Source organism: Nothobranchius furzeri, chromosome 3 (genome assembly GCF_043380555.1).
Source record: "Nothobranchius furzeri strain GRZ-AD chromosome 3, NfurGRZ-RIMD1, whole genome shotgun sequence".
Lineage (NCBI taxonomy): Eukaryota > Metazoa > Chordata > Actinopteri > Cyprinodontiformes > Nothobranchiidae > Nothobranchius > Nothobranchius furzeri.
The window spans coordinates 63929824-63945084 of NC_091743.1; the positions used below are offsets into that span (position 1 = coordinate 63929824).

The 15261-nt window shown below is 40.6% G+C and overlaps 2 protein-coding genes across 3 annotated transcripts; both read left to right on the forward strand.

The window, feature by feature from the left end:
* The first annotated feature begins 577 nt into the window (after window positions 1–577).
* On the forward strand, window positions 578–7087 carry tas1r3 (taste receptor, type 1, member 3). The gene is made up of 7 exons (XM_054729992.2): window positions 578–780; window positions 864–1164; window positions 3022–3864; window positions 3947–4153; window positions 4259–4379; window positions 5697–6067; window positions 6482–7087. Exons 1-7 carry the CDS (start codon window positions 578–580, stop codon window positions 7085–7087), a joined length of 2652 nt encoding a protein of 883 aa, XP_054585967.2.
* A 1926-nt stretch (window positions 7088–9013) lies between these two features.
* Window positions 9014–15026, forward strand: odad1 (outer dynein arm docking complex subunit 1). 2 transcript variants are annotated; one of them, XM_015959044.3, is made up of 15 exons: window positions 9014–9127; window positions 9326–9392; window positions 9514–9610; window positions 9694–9883; window positions 9968–10093; window positions 10197–10310; window positions 10406–10473; window positions 10548–10735; window positions 11023–11154; window positions 12488–12570; window positions 12658–12826; window positions 13044–13207; window positions 13278–13381; window positions 13455–13536; window positions 13632–15026. In XM_015959044.3, exons 2-15 carry the CDS (start codon window positions 9338–9340, stop codon window positions 13683–13685), a joined length of 1626 nt encoding a protein of 541 aa, XP_015814530.3. In that variant the 5' UTR covers window positions 9014–9127; window positions 9326–9337; the 3' UTR covers window positions 13686–15026. The 2 variants fall into 2 exon arrangements, with proteins under 2 accessions (XP_015814530.3, XP_054585962.2); XM_054729987.2 differs by having other exon boundaries at window positions 9087–9127; window positions 9326–9610.
* Window positions 15027–15261: the final 235 nt, after the last annotated feature.

A 15261-nucleotide genomic window follows, 5' to 3' on the forward strand; every position in this document is an offset into this window, starting at 1 on the left:
TCAAGCACACACACACCTAGGGACAATTTAGAGGGACCCATTAACCTCATATGTTTGAGCTGTGGGAGGAAGTACCCATGCATGCACAGGGAGAACAAGCAAACTTCTGGCAGAAAGACCTCAAGCTGGGATTTAAACCCAGGACCTTCTTGCAACAAAGCAACAGCGCTTGCCACTGCTCCACTGTGTAGCCAATAACAGTTAAATACAAAATTAAAACAAAATGTAAAGAGAAACAAAAAAGAAAAGTTAAAGTGATTAGAAAAATAATAAACAAAATAGTGCAACTTATCTCTTCATATTGTCTATTTTAAAAAATCTACATTTAAATTTTATTTTATTCATTTGTCAAACTTGTACTCTTCTACAGACATTTTCCTCTTTATTTATTTATTTGTTTATTTATTTGTTTGTTTGTTTATTCTTGCAGATATTTATTTGACTTCATTTTGGCACTGTTATCACTCCATAGAGAGGCTGTCATGCTCACAGGTGGGTTTTGCATAGTCAAATGTTGTAATAGGTTGTTACATATCAGCAGTTATATACCAGCACTCTAGCTGCAGTTTTTTGCACAATGGCTTCATGCTTTTTTCTCCTGTGTGTCGTGAGCCTGGTGTTCAGGTCGTGCTGCAGCATGCGCTCACCTGAATGGTTTCAGAACATTTCTACTGACCTGTTCAGCTATCCTGGTGACATAAACCTCGGCGGGCTCTTTCCTATCCAGCAAGCTAAGAATATAAGTCGCATTATAGCCCCTAACAGCATCAAGTGTGAAAGGTAAACAAGCTTTTTCCATTTACGTTGTGTGTGTTTGACCTGACTAACATGGCTTCTGGAATGTTTTTCTCTCATTGAAACAGTTTAAATGAACTTGGACTGGGCCTGGCTTTAGTAATGAAATTTGCAGTGGATGAGATCAACGGGAACCAGAGTCTGCTGCCTGGCATCAAGTTAGGTTATAAAATCTACGACACATGCAGCCAGTCATCTATCATTGTGAAGCCTACTCTATCCTTCCTCACAGCAAAAACCAGCCACGCTCTCTCTGTGGAATGCAATTACACTGATTATGAGACCAGCATGTCAGCGGTCATCGGTCCATACACCTCAGAGATGGTTTCAGTCATTGGAAAACTGCTGGGATTCTTTCTAATGCCACAGGTTTGAAGACAAATATATCTTCCAGTCAGTGCTGATCATGATTCTTAGTGAGTTAAACCTAAACATGTCCAAATGGAGTCAATGTGAATGTGTATCATCATATTATAATAATTTCAGAAGATTTATGCAGTAAATAAAGAAATTTAAAAGTCAGTAATTTCACAAATCCACAAAGAGTCTGAATACAAAAAAATAACTCTTTTTTAGGAAATCCATAACCTAACTGAGCAATTAGCACCTAAAATTATTTTCTAACACAGCTAATTAATTTTTCACTGTCTTGATCTCAAAAATATTACAACTGAAATAAGCACAAAAATCCTTCTTTGAAATAAAACCATGGAATGAAGCACAAGTATGCAATTTGGTATTTTAATGTGGTAGACATGTAATTTAGATTTTATTTGTTTTATTTACTTGTTTAATTCTACTTTAATTTTTTTAAGCACTCTTTGCTTTTTTAGTACAACACTATAGCATGGTGCTTTTTAAACGAATGAAGGAATGAGTATGCTTTTTTCAATTTTTGACACATTTTCAACAAAATATTTTATTTTCCAAACAAAATGCTATTTGAGATAACAAAACAAGTATTAAGAATACTATATATATATATATATATATATATATATATATATATATATATATATATATATATATATATATATATATATATGTGTGTATAATTATATTAAATTCCAAATAAGTTTTTCAGATTATACCAGAGGACAAAGCTTGGTTGCAAAATGATAAAAACAAGCAGTATTTTATAATTTACAACTAAAATGTGTTTTCTTGGTTTAAAATCTTTGGTAGTTATCATTCCATACCAGTTTATTTATATGCCGCATTTATAAACAACATGGGAGCTGAGCAAAGTGCCTCCCTACATAGGACAGAGAATTAAAAAAAAATACAAATAAAGCAGTCAGTAAAAGCAGATAATAACAGCAATCAAAACACACAATAAATGGTAAAAATGAGCCTTAAAATGTATCTAAAACAGTAAAAACAAGCATAAAAGGTAGTGGTAAGCCAAAAACCAGGTCATAGGAATGGGTTCAGTCTTGACTTGAAGACAGAGACTGATGCAGACTGCCGTATGAAGATAGGGAGGGCAATCTAAAGGACAGGTGCATTCACAAAGGCCCGCTGCCCCCTTGCTTTATATTTCATTTTGGGGGTGCACAGCAGCAAGCGGCCGGCTGACCTCAGAGAGCACGCTGTAATTTAAGAGGGTGTCAGGCTGTTCAATGCTTTATAGGCAAAGAGATTTTAAAACAGACCCTGAAGGTCACAGGCAGCCAGTACCGGTGCAATGGGACTACGTCTGCTTGTTGTTGTCAGAAACCTCACAGCCGCATTCTGCACAATCTGCAGCCGATTAAGGCTGAAACACGAGCGCCAATGTACAGTGAGTTTGCATAATCCAAACCGGAGGTAACAAATGCATGTATTGCTGACTCCAAGCGTCTAAGGTGCATCAAACGGTGCAGCTGGAGAAAAAAAATATGATTTAATAACTGTATTTATCTGGGTACCAATAACCTGAACACTAATGTTTAATAATTATAAAGTATTGGTCATTTACAAAACTTTTCTTCAGGGTTTGTGGATGTTCAACTCGTATTACAAATAAGTCTATTAAATGGTACCATTAAATAACCGAGTTTCATCATTCAGGGGGCAAAAGTGTAGAAAAATACAGTGATAAATTATTATAAAAATAAAAAATGGTGCAAAAATGTTTTAATCAACATGATTTTTTTTTTATTTGGCTCTCCAGTCAGATTGCAGTTTTATGTGTGCCGACCCTTTTCACCTGTTCTGAAGATGCCATGATCCTTCCTTCTTCAGATTAGCTATGGAGCCACCAGCGATACATTCAGTGACAGTCTGCTCTACCCATCGTTCTTTCGTACGGTGCCCAGCGATAAATGGCAAGTGGACGCCATGGCTCGTCTGATGAAGGAGTTTGGATGGAACTGGGTGGCGGTGATAGGCAGTGACGAGGCATATGGACAACAAGGTGTGCAGCAGTTCTCTAAATCAGCAGAAAACATGTCCATCTGCGTGGCCTATCAGAGCCTCATTCCAGTCTACACTGATTCCAAACCAGCTGTCAAAACCATCATCGACAATATCATAGCAACAGAGGTCAAAGTCGTCCTGTTGTTTTCCCTCGCAGATCCGGCTGTGTCATTTTTTGAAGAGGTCAGTGAAAGACATTTTCAAAACTCTTCACATGTCGATGCCTTACTGCGAACAGTCTTCCCATTCACTCTCTTCCAGGTTATCAACAACAATCTAACAGGTGTGTGGATTGCCAGCTCCAGCTGGGTCATCCACAATCGAGTGATGTCCGTACCAAACATCCATAAAATCGGTACGGTCATCGGATTCATTGAAAAATTGGAGACACTGGAGTTGTTAGTTCCTTACATGCAAGAGCTGTTGGCAAAACTGAGTCTAAAGGCTTCTTCTCCAAACCTAAGTACTGGTAATCCTGATGACCCCTGCCCACAGTGTTGGGACTTGTCCCCGGCTAACATCAGCCTGGTGACTAACACCCTGGTGCAGAGGTTGGCCTTTGCTGTGTATGCTGCCGTCTACAGTGCAGCAAAGGCTCTGCACAACATGCTCGAGTGCAATTCAACATTGTGCAAATGGGATTCTAACACGAAAATCTACCCCTGGAAGGTAGAGTCGGTGGAGAATTTAGAACTAATTCATTCTTTTATAAGAATTTCAATTTACTTTTAAATTATATCCATGTTTGTAGCTGTTGGAGGTTTTAAGGAACACTTCAACTGACATAAATGGCACAAAATTAGAGTTTGATGCGAATGGAAATCCAAATGTTGGTTACAGCCTGATACAGTGGATATGGGAATCGTCAGTTGTGAATTTTAAAAATGTTGGAAGTTATTGTAAAAATGAGCTTTCCCTCAACAAGTCCAATATCCAATGGCACACTCAAAACTCAGAGGTAACTTACCAAGCACTTCTCTCCAAAGGTCTCTGATTAAAGCTTAAAGCAATATTTCTATTTGTTTCTCCACTTTTATTTCTTTGTTTTTTACAACTTTTGCAGGCTCCTAATTCAACCTGCTCAGCAAACTGTCAGAGTGGACAAGTTCGCAGAGTCAAAGGCTTTCAGTCCTGTTGTTACGACTGCATCGACTGCGTGGCTGGCACTTTCCAGAAAAATGAGGGTAACAATGCGTCTGTCTTTTAAAGGAACAGCGACACATTACGAAAACACAGCATGCTTGTTGCCTTATTGCTGAAAGATGTTTTGTAATAAATATAACCAACAAGTTTCACTTGAATAATCCTTTCAGTAGCATTAAACTAATGCTCTATTTTGGCCATTTGAAACTTGTTTCTATGTAAAACATAAATGATTCCTTTTTTAGCTTCCTAAACAGCCTCTGTTTGGAGAAATGGAGTTTATATCCTTCAGGACTGATGAGCTAACGGCTAGTCTGAGCTCATCTGAAAGCCAAGTTTATTGTTGTCACCTTAAAAAAGCTTCAGTTTTACATGTTTTTTTATTAATAACTGCAACATTTAGAAGGTAATTAGTGTTCAAATATAGCTCTGTGGTGTTTGGGAGATCGGACAGTTTAAAAGGGGACATATTATGTAAAACTTGTTTTTTGCCTCATTTTGTGCTGCCATGTGGGTCTCTACCCCCTCTCTACCCCTCTGTAAACACCACAAATGGGATAAAACGTTCCACCCATTTTCTGTCAGTGTTTGGTTCCAGGAATTATATGCCTAAAACGAGTCATTTTAACCATCTCTTATTGTGACATCCCATTAAGGAAAATCAGCAGCCCCCACTTGTCGATGCTGTAGGAGCAGCAGCTCCACTCCGAGCCCCTCCTGGATATTCAAGCCTCTCAGTTAGTAGCAGTCTGATCGAGGGGTGGGTGGGCATGGCCAGCTCCAGCTTGTTTTCTTAATGTGCCAGAGCCCTGAAACGATTTTTCTGGAAGGTACTGAAAATGCAGAAGCCTAAACAGGGAGGCCCAGATTTTCCTCTACCCAGCCACTTGGGCTAGCTATTCCAGATTAACTCCAAGGCGTTCCCTGGCCAGTTGAGAGACATAGTCCCTCCAGCGTGTCCTGGGTCTTCCTTTATGTCTCCTCATGGAAAACGTCACCAGGGAGGCCTCCAGGAGGCATCCTAACCAGATACCCAAGCCACCTCAACTGGCTCCCCTCGATTGGGGGTGTTTTGGAATAAGACTATTATAATTTTAAAATTCACATGTTCCTACAAAGACAGCAGCAACACACAGTAGTCTTGAGACTAGCCGTTAGCTCATCAGCCCTTTACCGAAGTACTGTTTATTCAAACATAGGCGGCTTAAGCATTCTTCAGCTGGTAAGATAGTTTACACAGAAATGTTTTGGAGACAAAATTAGAAGATATTTTCTTTGATAAAGTCAACATCTTCACAGTCATAGGCCGATTTCTGATACCTGTTGGATTAACTTCTGTCTTGCTTCCTGCCTAACAGATGACATCCTATGCACCCCGTGTCCTGATAGACAGTGGTCCATTCCACGCAGCACCACCTGCACTCCCCCCAGCTTTGCCTTTTTGGCTTGGAACTCAGTGGAAGCCCTGGAAATCTTGCTAATGTTGATTTTGCTGCTGATGTGTGAGGTTTCTATCTTTGCCTTATTCCTGAAACATCGCGGGACTCCTCTGGTAAAGGCAGCGGGGGGCGTCCTGACTTTTGTGTCTTTGCTCAGCCTGATGGGAGGCAGTTTAAGTCTGATGCTTTTCCTGGGACAGCCTGGGGACATGCTTTGCCATCTTCAACTGCCCCTCATTACCATTTTCCAAACTGTTGCTGTCTCCATTACCCTATCCATATCACTTCAGGTAATTGAAACACTCCCCTCTAGTGGCTGAATGTTAAAATTACACTTGCAAGCAATTCAGATTAAAAGCCGAGAGCACTTATGAGACAGAAAGTTAACGATGCTATAAGTAAAAATACACTTTCATCTTATTTTTCTTTTCTTTTAAACTGGCTTCTCATTTGATTATTTTGGCATGCAAGTACTGAAAAACTACAGAAACTTGAAATGCTAGCAAGCTGAGCCAGAACACAAAAATAAAAACAAACCCTGTACCATGTTTAAAACTAATTGATACCTAATTAGACTAAAATTTAAACAACATCAGATTGTAATTTATTCCATTTGGGGATACTGACACAACAATTAACATTCAAAAGAAAAAACAAAAATGTTTCACATGGTAATCATGCTTCCACTTCATCTATTTAAACAGATATTCGTTGTGACAGAGTTCCCAAAGAAGGTCGCCCCTCACCTGCAGGCTCTGAGGGGTCCTGGAAGCTGGCTGTTCATCCTGATCTGCTGCAGTGTGCAGGCGGGCCTCTGTGGCTGGTTTGTTCTAGAAGAAGACTCTCTGTCTGAACTTTTAGCAAATATGGAAATCAACTTCGTGAATTCCTTTCTGTCATGTCCAGCGGCTTCGGATAAACTTGCTGTCATGCAGGGCTTTAATGGTGCAATGGCCCTCGTGTCGTTTATGTCCTCATTCATGGCGGTGAAGCCTCTTCACCAGTACAACCTTGCCAGGGATATAACCTTTTCCACCCTGATCTACTGTGTGATTTGGGTGGTCTTTATTCCGGTCTACACAGGCCTGAAAACCTCCAGCACCACTGGGTCTAAGGATTTATCCATGGTTCATGTTTTTTTCACCTTTGCGGCTAACTTCGGATTGGTGGTTGCATATTACTTCCCAAAATGCTTCTTGCTGCTGAGGAGAGCTGACTTAAACAAACCAGAACTGTTCTGTACTTTCTTGGATGGCGTCCCGCCAACAGCATCACAGGAGGATCCACAACCACAGATGGAGTTAAACTAGATCAATTCCTACAGTAATATCATCTCTACCTAGTTTGCTTTGTGTGTATTTTCAAAATGACATAAGAGAACATTTGACCTTTTTTCTGTTTGCTTTACTGATAGAATTGTTAACAAATACAGTAAATGAATATTGATCCTGGTGCAATTAAACATTCCCTAATTTAAGGTGCTGTTTTCATTACATGTTTAAATTTATTCTTTCTTTGAATGCATCAGGATGCTGTTTTTGTAGAAAATATTGCAACAATGCTTCACACTCAGCTGTGAACTAATCAAGTTGGAGGTCACCTTCTGATGAAGCCAATAGGACCACATCATCTGCAAAAAGCAGAGTCCTGATCCTTATGCCACCAACCCTAATCCTCTCAACACCTTGGCTTCACCTAGAAATCCTCTCCATGAAGGTTATAAACAGAATTGGTGACAAAGGGCAACCTCACCAGAAACAAGCCCGACTTACTGTCAGCAATGTGGCCCAAACTCAGGGACCTAACAGCCCACGTCGAAACACCAGCGTCATGTTCTGGTTTAGGTTCCTGACCCAGGACATTCAGAATCATACACGGAGACTGGATGAAAGGGGTAAACAATATTTGAGCGCCATCAACGTGAGGCGAGGGTCCGAGTGAGGTTGAAGTGTGGAGGTTGGTTAGGGAATGGAAGACGAGGAGGGTGGTCAGGCCTGAGGTGAGGGTCGAGCTTGACAGGGGGAATCCAGATGAGTGAAGGTGAGTGCGGGGTGAATAGCTGAGAGCGGGTCGGTCAGGTTGAGCAGGGAGACGTGGTCTGGTGAGATGATCCGTGGTTATAGCTGACGAGGTGGTGATGGTGAGGATACCTGAAGACAGGGAACAGGAATTACAAGTATGCTAAAGCTCAAGACAAGTGCAAGATTTCTAAAGCTCGAGAGTCGGCCTGTGATCTCATGTTGGAGTGTACCAAAGTGAGCAATCATCCGGCGAGGTGATGTCGTCTCCCTGCTCCTTTTATACACCAACTGGTTGAAGACAGATTGGCTGCAGCTGCCCGCTCCTCAGTGCCACTCACCTGCAATTAAGCACCCAGAGGTCATGAATGAACCACTCACCTCAGACCATGACAACCTGGTGCAACATACTCCCAGAATACCCCCTAGAGGAGTCCTTGAAGGGCATGGGCCAACGCCTTCTCCACGTCCACTAAACACGTGGAAACTGGTTGGGCAAACTGCCAACAACCACCACACCCTCCGGGGGGAGACCACCTTCTTAATAAATCCAGTCCTGTTCACACAAACCAATCATTAATCTTTTTAATCAAGACATAAACGTCAAAGCCAATAAGACAATGTTTTAATAATACAATTTTAATAAATAATATAAATCACAATATATGAGGCTCACCATCTTCACAAACAAAAGAAAGACAAATCCCAACAGCTTTTGTGGACATTTTTGGCTGAAACAGCAACAGGTAATTTAAATGTTTAGTTAAAAAATAACTGAAGCATACAATTTGAAACAAAAACTGAAATATCTTAGGTGTGTTCTTGCTGTGTCGTTCTAAGTCCATATAGTCGTTCTTTTTTTTAAAACACAGAAACTGTTTTGTTACCTGTTGACGCTACGTTTCGCCGACGGCTGCCGGCTTCTTCAGGCTGATGCTGATGGTGGCGCGTCCCTTCCTTCTCCGTTTATCAAAACCGTTTCTGTGTTTTAAAAATAAAAACTGAAATAACTGTGTGAGATTGTCTTTTGTCTGAGATGTTTGGGGTTATCAAATTTGAGGTAAAAGTGTGGGATGCATATAAGGAATGAAGGATGCACAGCTACGCTAAACTCACAGCGTTACCACAGGCACTAATGGGGTGTGCCACCCCAAAATTTCCCAGGGCCCATCTGCCCCTCCCAAAAATTTCCTGGAGGTCACAGGCAGCTTAATGTGCCTGACAGCCTGAACCCAGGGATTGTTTGTCCTGGAGAACTTAGCAACAGTTGCTAACAACTTGGGCTTCTGCTGAGCTGGTCGCTGCTGAGTTTGTCCTTTAAAAGCTCCACTGGTGAGAAAAACTCTTATTCATCTTTAAAAACAAAACACTATGTTAAACCTCTGATGACCTGTAGCTTCTGTTGGCTATAACAACTAGTGTAAAAGCTAACACTATTAACCATAATAATTAATTTAATACACATTTAATAAACTCTGTGTAAACGGCATGATTTCCTTCTTTTTTTAAAAAAACGTTGTTTTGATATAGATCATCCTAATCATGATCCAGGGAAGATCTCCGATAAGCGCTCGCTCAGAGATCAGCGAGATGGAAGGTACAGGTCTTTAATGTTGCCATGTTTAAGTATTTCCATGTTGTTGTTTTTTTCAGCATTATTTTCCATTTGCATGGTTTTAAAAATAGCTGTCATATGCACTTTAAATTTTGTCGAGCAGAATCAGAAATAACTAAACTCCAGAGACAGCTCAGGATAATGGAAAGAGATCGACAAACCTACAACTTCCAGGCCCGCGAGCAGATTCGCAAGCAGCAGTAACTAAGATCTACCCTGAAATGTGTTTCTCTAACGAGTGTGTTTAGTGTAAACGGCTGACAATTTAGTTATGTGTTTAAAGACAGGAAATAGAGAAGCTGATGAAGGAGCAAGAGGAGCTGCATCGAAACCTCGGTGCCTGCAAGAATCTGTCTCGCCAACAGCGGGACGACAAGGACAGTCAAGGTCTCCAAGTTCTTCTTGAGCAGAGAGACATGATAGAGGAAGAGCTGGAGAGGGAGAGGCATACTCAAAAACAGCTGCAGAAAGAGGTTTATGTCTTGTTTGATTTCATTTTAGAGAGACGTTTAGAGGCAAGAACCACAGGTTTTGTCGTTTGTCTGTAATGTGGGCAGATCTTGAGTGTACAGGTGAAGCTGGCAGAAGTGAGAAAAGGAGCAGTCAGCAGCAGTGACACACAGAGGTCAGAGGCTGGGAGGACGCTGAAGGCCATTCGTACTTTGGAATACAAACTGGACAGAGTGAGTAAAGAAATTCAATGAGAAATAATTAGAAAACCACCTGAAATCTGTCTTTTTATTTTATTTTTTCTGTTTTAAAAATCTTCATGTGTCATACGTTTAGGCGTCCACCCGCTTCAATGAGCAAATGGCTAAAAACAACCGTCTCAAGGAGGAGTTGCAGACTCTTCACATTGAGCGAGCTCGTTTTCAACATCTGCGCAACAGGCTGAACAAGGTTTAACACTTTACCTGTTTCATTAAAACACAGAAAGGATTTACTCACCTATTTGTCATTAATTGTAGTATTCCTAAATAATTATTTTGCTGTAGGAGCTGCAGGATGTCCGTAAGAGCATTGGGCAAATCATCAACCGCTCTACTGCTGCTTATGACGGGAGGTGAGATTTTAGATCACAGGGTGGAACAGATCAGGTCAAAGAGACGCTCACATTCAAAGCTTTACGTTAAAAAGGGTGGAGGCCCAGGCCAAGATGAACACCATGAAGGCGAAAGCAGAGAAGGACCGCGCCCATTATAATGCAGAGATGAAAGAACTCGAGAGAATTTTCTCTCATGAGTTCAGCACGAAAGATTTTATGAGCATCAAAAGCAGGAAGATAGCTGAGAAAGATGACGACCATGGAGCAACACCCAGACAACGTAAGAAACTTCCTGTTTTGTCCTCAGACCCAGAAAGATGCTATACAAGTGCGAGTCATTCATCATTGATCATTTATCAACTGTTTATTGGAAGTAATGATCCTTTTATTATGGACTTGAGTTTAAACAACAGAGCTGTTGGAGGTTGGGATGGATTTGTTCGTTCAAATTTAGTGGAAAATCAGACTTTTGAGGGAAAATGTGAGAATACGTGATTTAATAGGCTGAAGCAGTACGGGATAATGTTACAAGTAGTCTAATTCTGCCAAGTGTTGGATGTTCTGCAGTTTCTGCTCTGAAGGAACAGAAGGTGGATTCAGGGGAGGAGTCGCTGGTAGCTCTGGAGGAAGCGTTAGAGAAGATCCAGACTGTGATGGGAGATGACAACCTGGACCTTCTGGTCAACAGGTTCATCCAGGGTATCTCTTCTGAACGCTTTCTGAACTGCATTTTGTGTTTACTTGTGTTATCTTTGACTAATGGTTAAATGTGTTTGATGATCAGAAACATTTTGTGTGACAAACATGCAAAAGAATAAGAAATCAGGAAGGGGTAAATAGTTTTTCACACCACTGTATATGATATACTGATATGATCAAATTCCTAATTTCTGATAATCTATACAGGGTTCCTCCTCGAGAAACAGAAAAACTAAAATATTTTAGGTAACTAACATCACAAATCTCACATCGTGAATCCTTGACCTTTAATGGTGTGGTAGTTGGATGAATGCCTTGTAAGTCGTACTCGGTGGGGGGTTTGTCCAGATGCGTCAAAAACCTGGAGGAATTCTGCTGTGTTGTGGAGTTGCTAATGCTAACGGTTAGCTTCTGCTAGTCGAGTCAGTCTTTGCTGATTCCTAAACCAACAACAGCCTCCCCCGTCACAAGTCAAGACGTGTGAGTCCATGAACGTTAAGTGATAGTTTGACGTATCTGTCAGGCTTTTCAAATCCTAGCATTAGCTTTCTATGAGAAGCTAATGCAGTAGATAGATGTAGGAGACTGTTTATGTTCAGCCTGCATGAAAAACTCAGTCACTGATTATAATCAGAAACAATCATTTAAAAATGCTTTTCAGTGTTCCACATCTTTAAACATTACCTGTTCAACAACTACTTCTTAAGTTGGGCCAAGTTGGCCAAACAAACACAGGTATCTCAAAAACTAGACCTCAGGTCTGTCACATGCTGACATATTAGGTGAGAGAAGTAGCTGAAGAGTTTGATGTGTAACATGTGCATGGTTTGTACATGTTGTGTTATTAAAAGAGTAAAAACTGATACAGATAATTTTCTGATATTACTTTAATGCCAGTATCGGCCGATACTGTCACACATCGTTCAACCTGTTTACGATGTGGAAGGTGATGCAGAAGTTAGTCCAGCATTCCTCCAGAGGCTGGCAGCAGTAAAGTCCCGCCCCCTCCATTTATACAAATGAAACATTTTTCTGAAATAAAAACTGAGCTTAAGTTTCAGATCAATTTTTCCTGTCACCACCCCTGTTCCAGATATACAGCACGGCAACACCTGTAAACAAAACACCATGAATAATAATAAGCAGAGATGTTTCTCCCATCAGTTACATATCATAACCCCTAACCCTGCCACCTGAAAAAAGACGCCGACGGGTCTTCACAGTGTCTCCATTGATCAAGAAGACATAGTTCTGTCTCAGGACATGAGTTTAACCACATTACAGTAACATTTTTTTCTTCTTCCGTGTGTCTTGTTGCTGTCTTCCTGTACAGCCGAGGACAGAAACTTTGCACTTTTCAACTTTGTCAACGACCAAAACAACGAGGCTGAGACACTGAGGAAGCAAATCAGTCAGGTAAGTAGTTTCTATTTGCTGGTTCTTCTTGCATAAATGTCGTTCCGGCGGGTTTGTGGTTAGTTATTATTTTGTGTAACTCTGCAGATCCAAAAACAAATGGAACAGTTGCAGCTCGAAAGTTTACAGAGGGAGGAGCAGCATCGCTCTTTGCTCAGAGGCATCGATGAGCAGCGAAAGGAATGTGAATCTCAAGCAGAGAATCTTGAAAACCAAGCCAACGCCGTCAGCAGAATCCTGGATGAGATCAAAGAAGGTTTGGTAATAATTTATTCTACAGATCTAATTTTCTTATCTACTGTTCAAGGGTTCAATAAAGTCCTTTCAGATTGCACCCAAAAGAAAGCCAAATCCTTTGATTTTTAGACACAAATTATTAAAAAGTAGAGAAACTGTCAACATACAGCTGATTTATTTAATGTATAGACAAGAAAACATACTAATACTATTTCTATTGTCTTCCTATCTCACAGGAGTGAACAGCCTTTTGTCTAAAATGGAATGTGACCGCTCAGTGATCGAGGATAAGCTAGGCTCTTCTGTGGGGATCACGGAGAACAACGTAATGTTCTACCTGGGTCTTGTAGAGCAAAAGACCAATGAGCTCCTCACTGTTCACACTTTCCTCAAATCTAAAGTAAGCACTGGCTAGACTCTTCATGTTAAATTTTCATCTTTTCTATAATAAAATGTTTTTATATGTCTAGGATCAGGAAAAGGACCAGAGTCCTGCAGATTTGGCCAAATTCCTTTTGGGTCAAACCCCAGAACTCTTTCAGCAGAATCTCACCATCCAACCCAACCTCAAAAGGTAGAATTTTTAAATCTGCGCATGTCAAACGAATCCCGCCGAGTTGATAAACTTGTTTTGTATTTGTCATCAGTCACCCAGATAAGTTTTCTCTCACCGATGAGGAAGAACGTCCCTTTTCACAGGAGGAGCTTCGCAGAACAATAATGAAGGGGGTCAGTCCAGTTAAGCTCCAGATTTGACCTTGAAATAATTTGCTGTGGTGTGCACACTCATCTTCTTCCACTGATTTCCTGTATATGTTTTCCAGGTTCTTGGCACAGGGAGTTACAGAAAGCTCAAAGCTCAATCAGCAGCCCTGTGATAAACAGCACCCCCTGGAGGATGAAAGTGTGATTTCTCAGAACCGTGTTTGCTGCTGTAACAAAGCCACCATCAGTCCTGTAACCAACTTTACAGCCACCGCTTGCAAATGTAAACATGTAAACCTTCGTTCTATCGTGTGTAAATCACCTTTGATCTTAAACTTTGGCCTGCTGTGTTTTGTATTCTTATGGTTTGTTTAGTTGGAACTAATGATGTTTGTTGCTTTAAAGACTCTGGCAGCCAGCTGTCCCTTTGATGTGTGCCTTACCATCTGGCTTTCACTCATTCTGGTCCAAGTAAAGTCTTTCCAAGCTGGCAGCGCTTCACAAGTGTTGTTTTGCTGCTATGCTTTAACAGTAAGCTGTGTGAAGGTATGAGATAATCAGACACTGACTGCAGAAAGTCGTAGACCTTCGGTCTTTAGCCTGGTGACAGATCATTTGCTGCTGTGGCCCCAGACTCTGGGACTCTCCCCCTGAGCCTGAGATCAGTGGACTCGGTGGTCTCCTTTAAAAAGCAGCAGAAAACTCACCTGTTTCTAGCTGGCTTTAGCATGATCTTCATCATCAGTTCCTCCTTGTTCTGCTCTTTCTACTTATTCCACATTTCTCCATCCACTGATTTCCCTCTTTCCTGTTCATTTTCTCTCTACCTTACACTATTATTTTTAATCCCATTTTTTCTTCTCATTTTTAACATATTTTTATTCATTTTTTTAAATCTTTTTTACACTTGAATTGTTTTTTTTTTGTTTGTTTGTGTGAAGAGCCTTGCAATTTTTATCTAGGGAGGCACTTTATAAAAGATTGTTTTCTTTCTTTTTTCATCTAAACTTAGTTTTCTTGTGTGATCCCGAAAATAATGCCTTAAATTTTTTGCTCAATACGGTTAAACAAAAATGTCTGATGAGCGTTTTGAAAATTCACTTTGTGTATCATAAATCCTGTGTGTGTGTGTGTGTGTGTGTGTGTGTGTGTGTGTGTGTGTGTGTGTGTGTGTGTGTGTGTGTGTGTGTGTGTGTGTGTGTGTGTGTGTGTGTGTGTGTGTGTGTGTGTGTGTGTGTTCTTGTACTTACTACATACTGAGAACCATTTTCACTCCATTTTCCCTACAATGTGACGACATTTTTCAAAGTGAGGTCATTTTTGCAGTCCACACTTTTTTTTAGAAGCTTACCAGTTGGTTATAGAGGTATGGTGTGAATGAAGCTTTAGCTAAGGTTAGAGTTAGCAGTAGATCAGCATTGGTTAGGCTTATGGTGTGGGCCAGGCATATTACAGTCACAAAAATGAATGAATAAATGACAGTCCTCACAACGAATGCTATAAAAGAGAGTGTGTGTGTGTGGGGGGGTGGGGGGGTGGGGGGGGGGCTTGTGTTCTCATTAGGGTGATTTAAGCAGATGAAATTTTGAATAATAAATCTATAATAATAAATCTCCATTTTTGTCCATGTTGATGTTTGTGGGGTTAAATCGGTGGATCGTCACAAAAAAATGGTCTGGTACTAAATGTTGCATTTTCCTAAATTCAAACTGACTCATCAAATGAATATGAATATATGTTTTAGGTCTT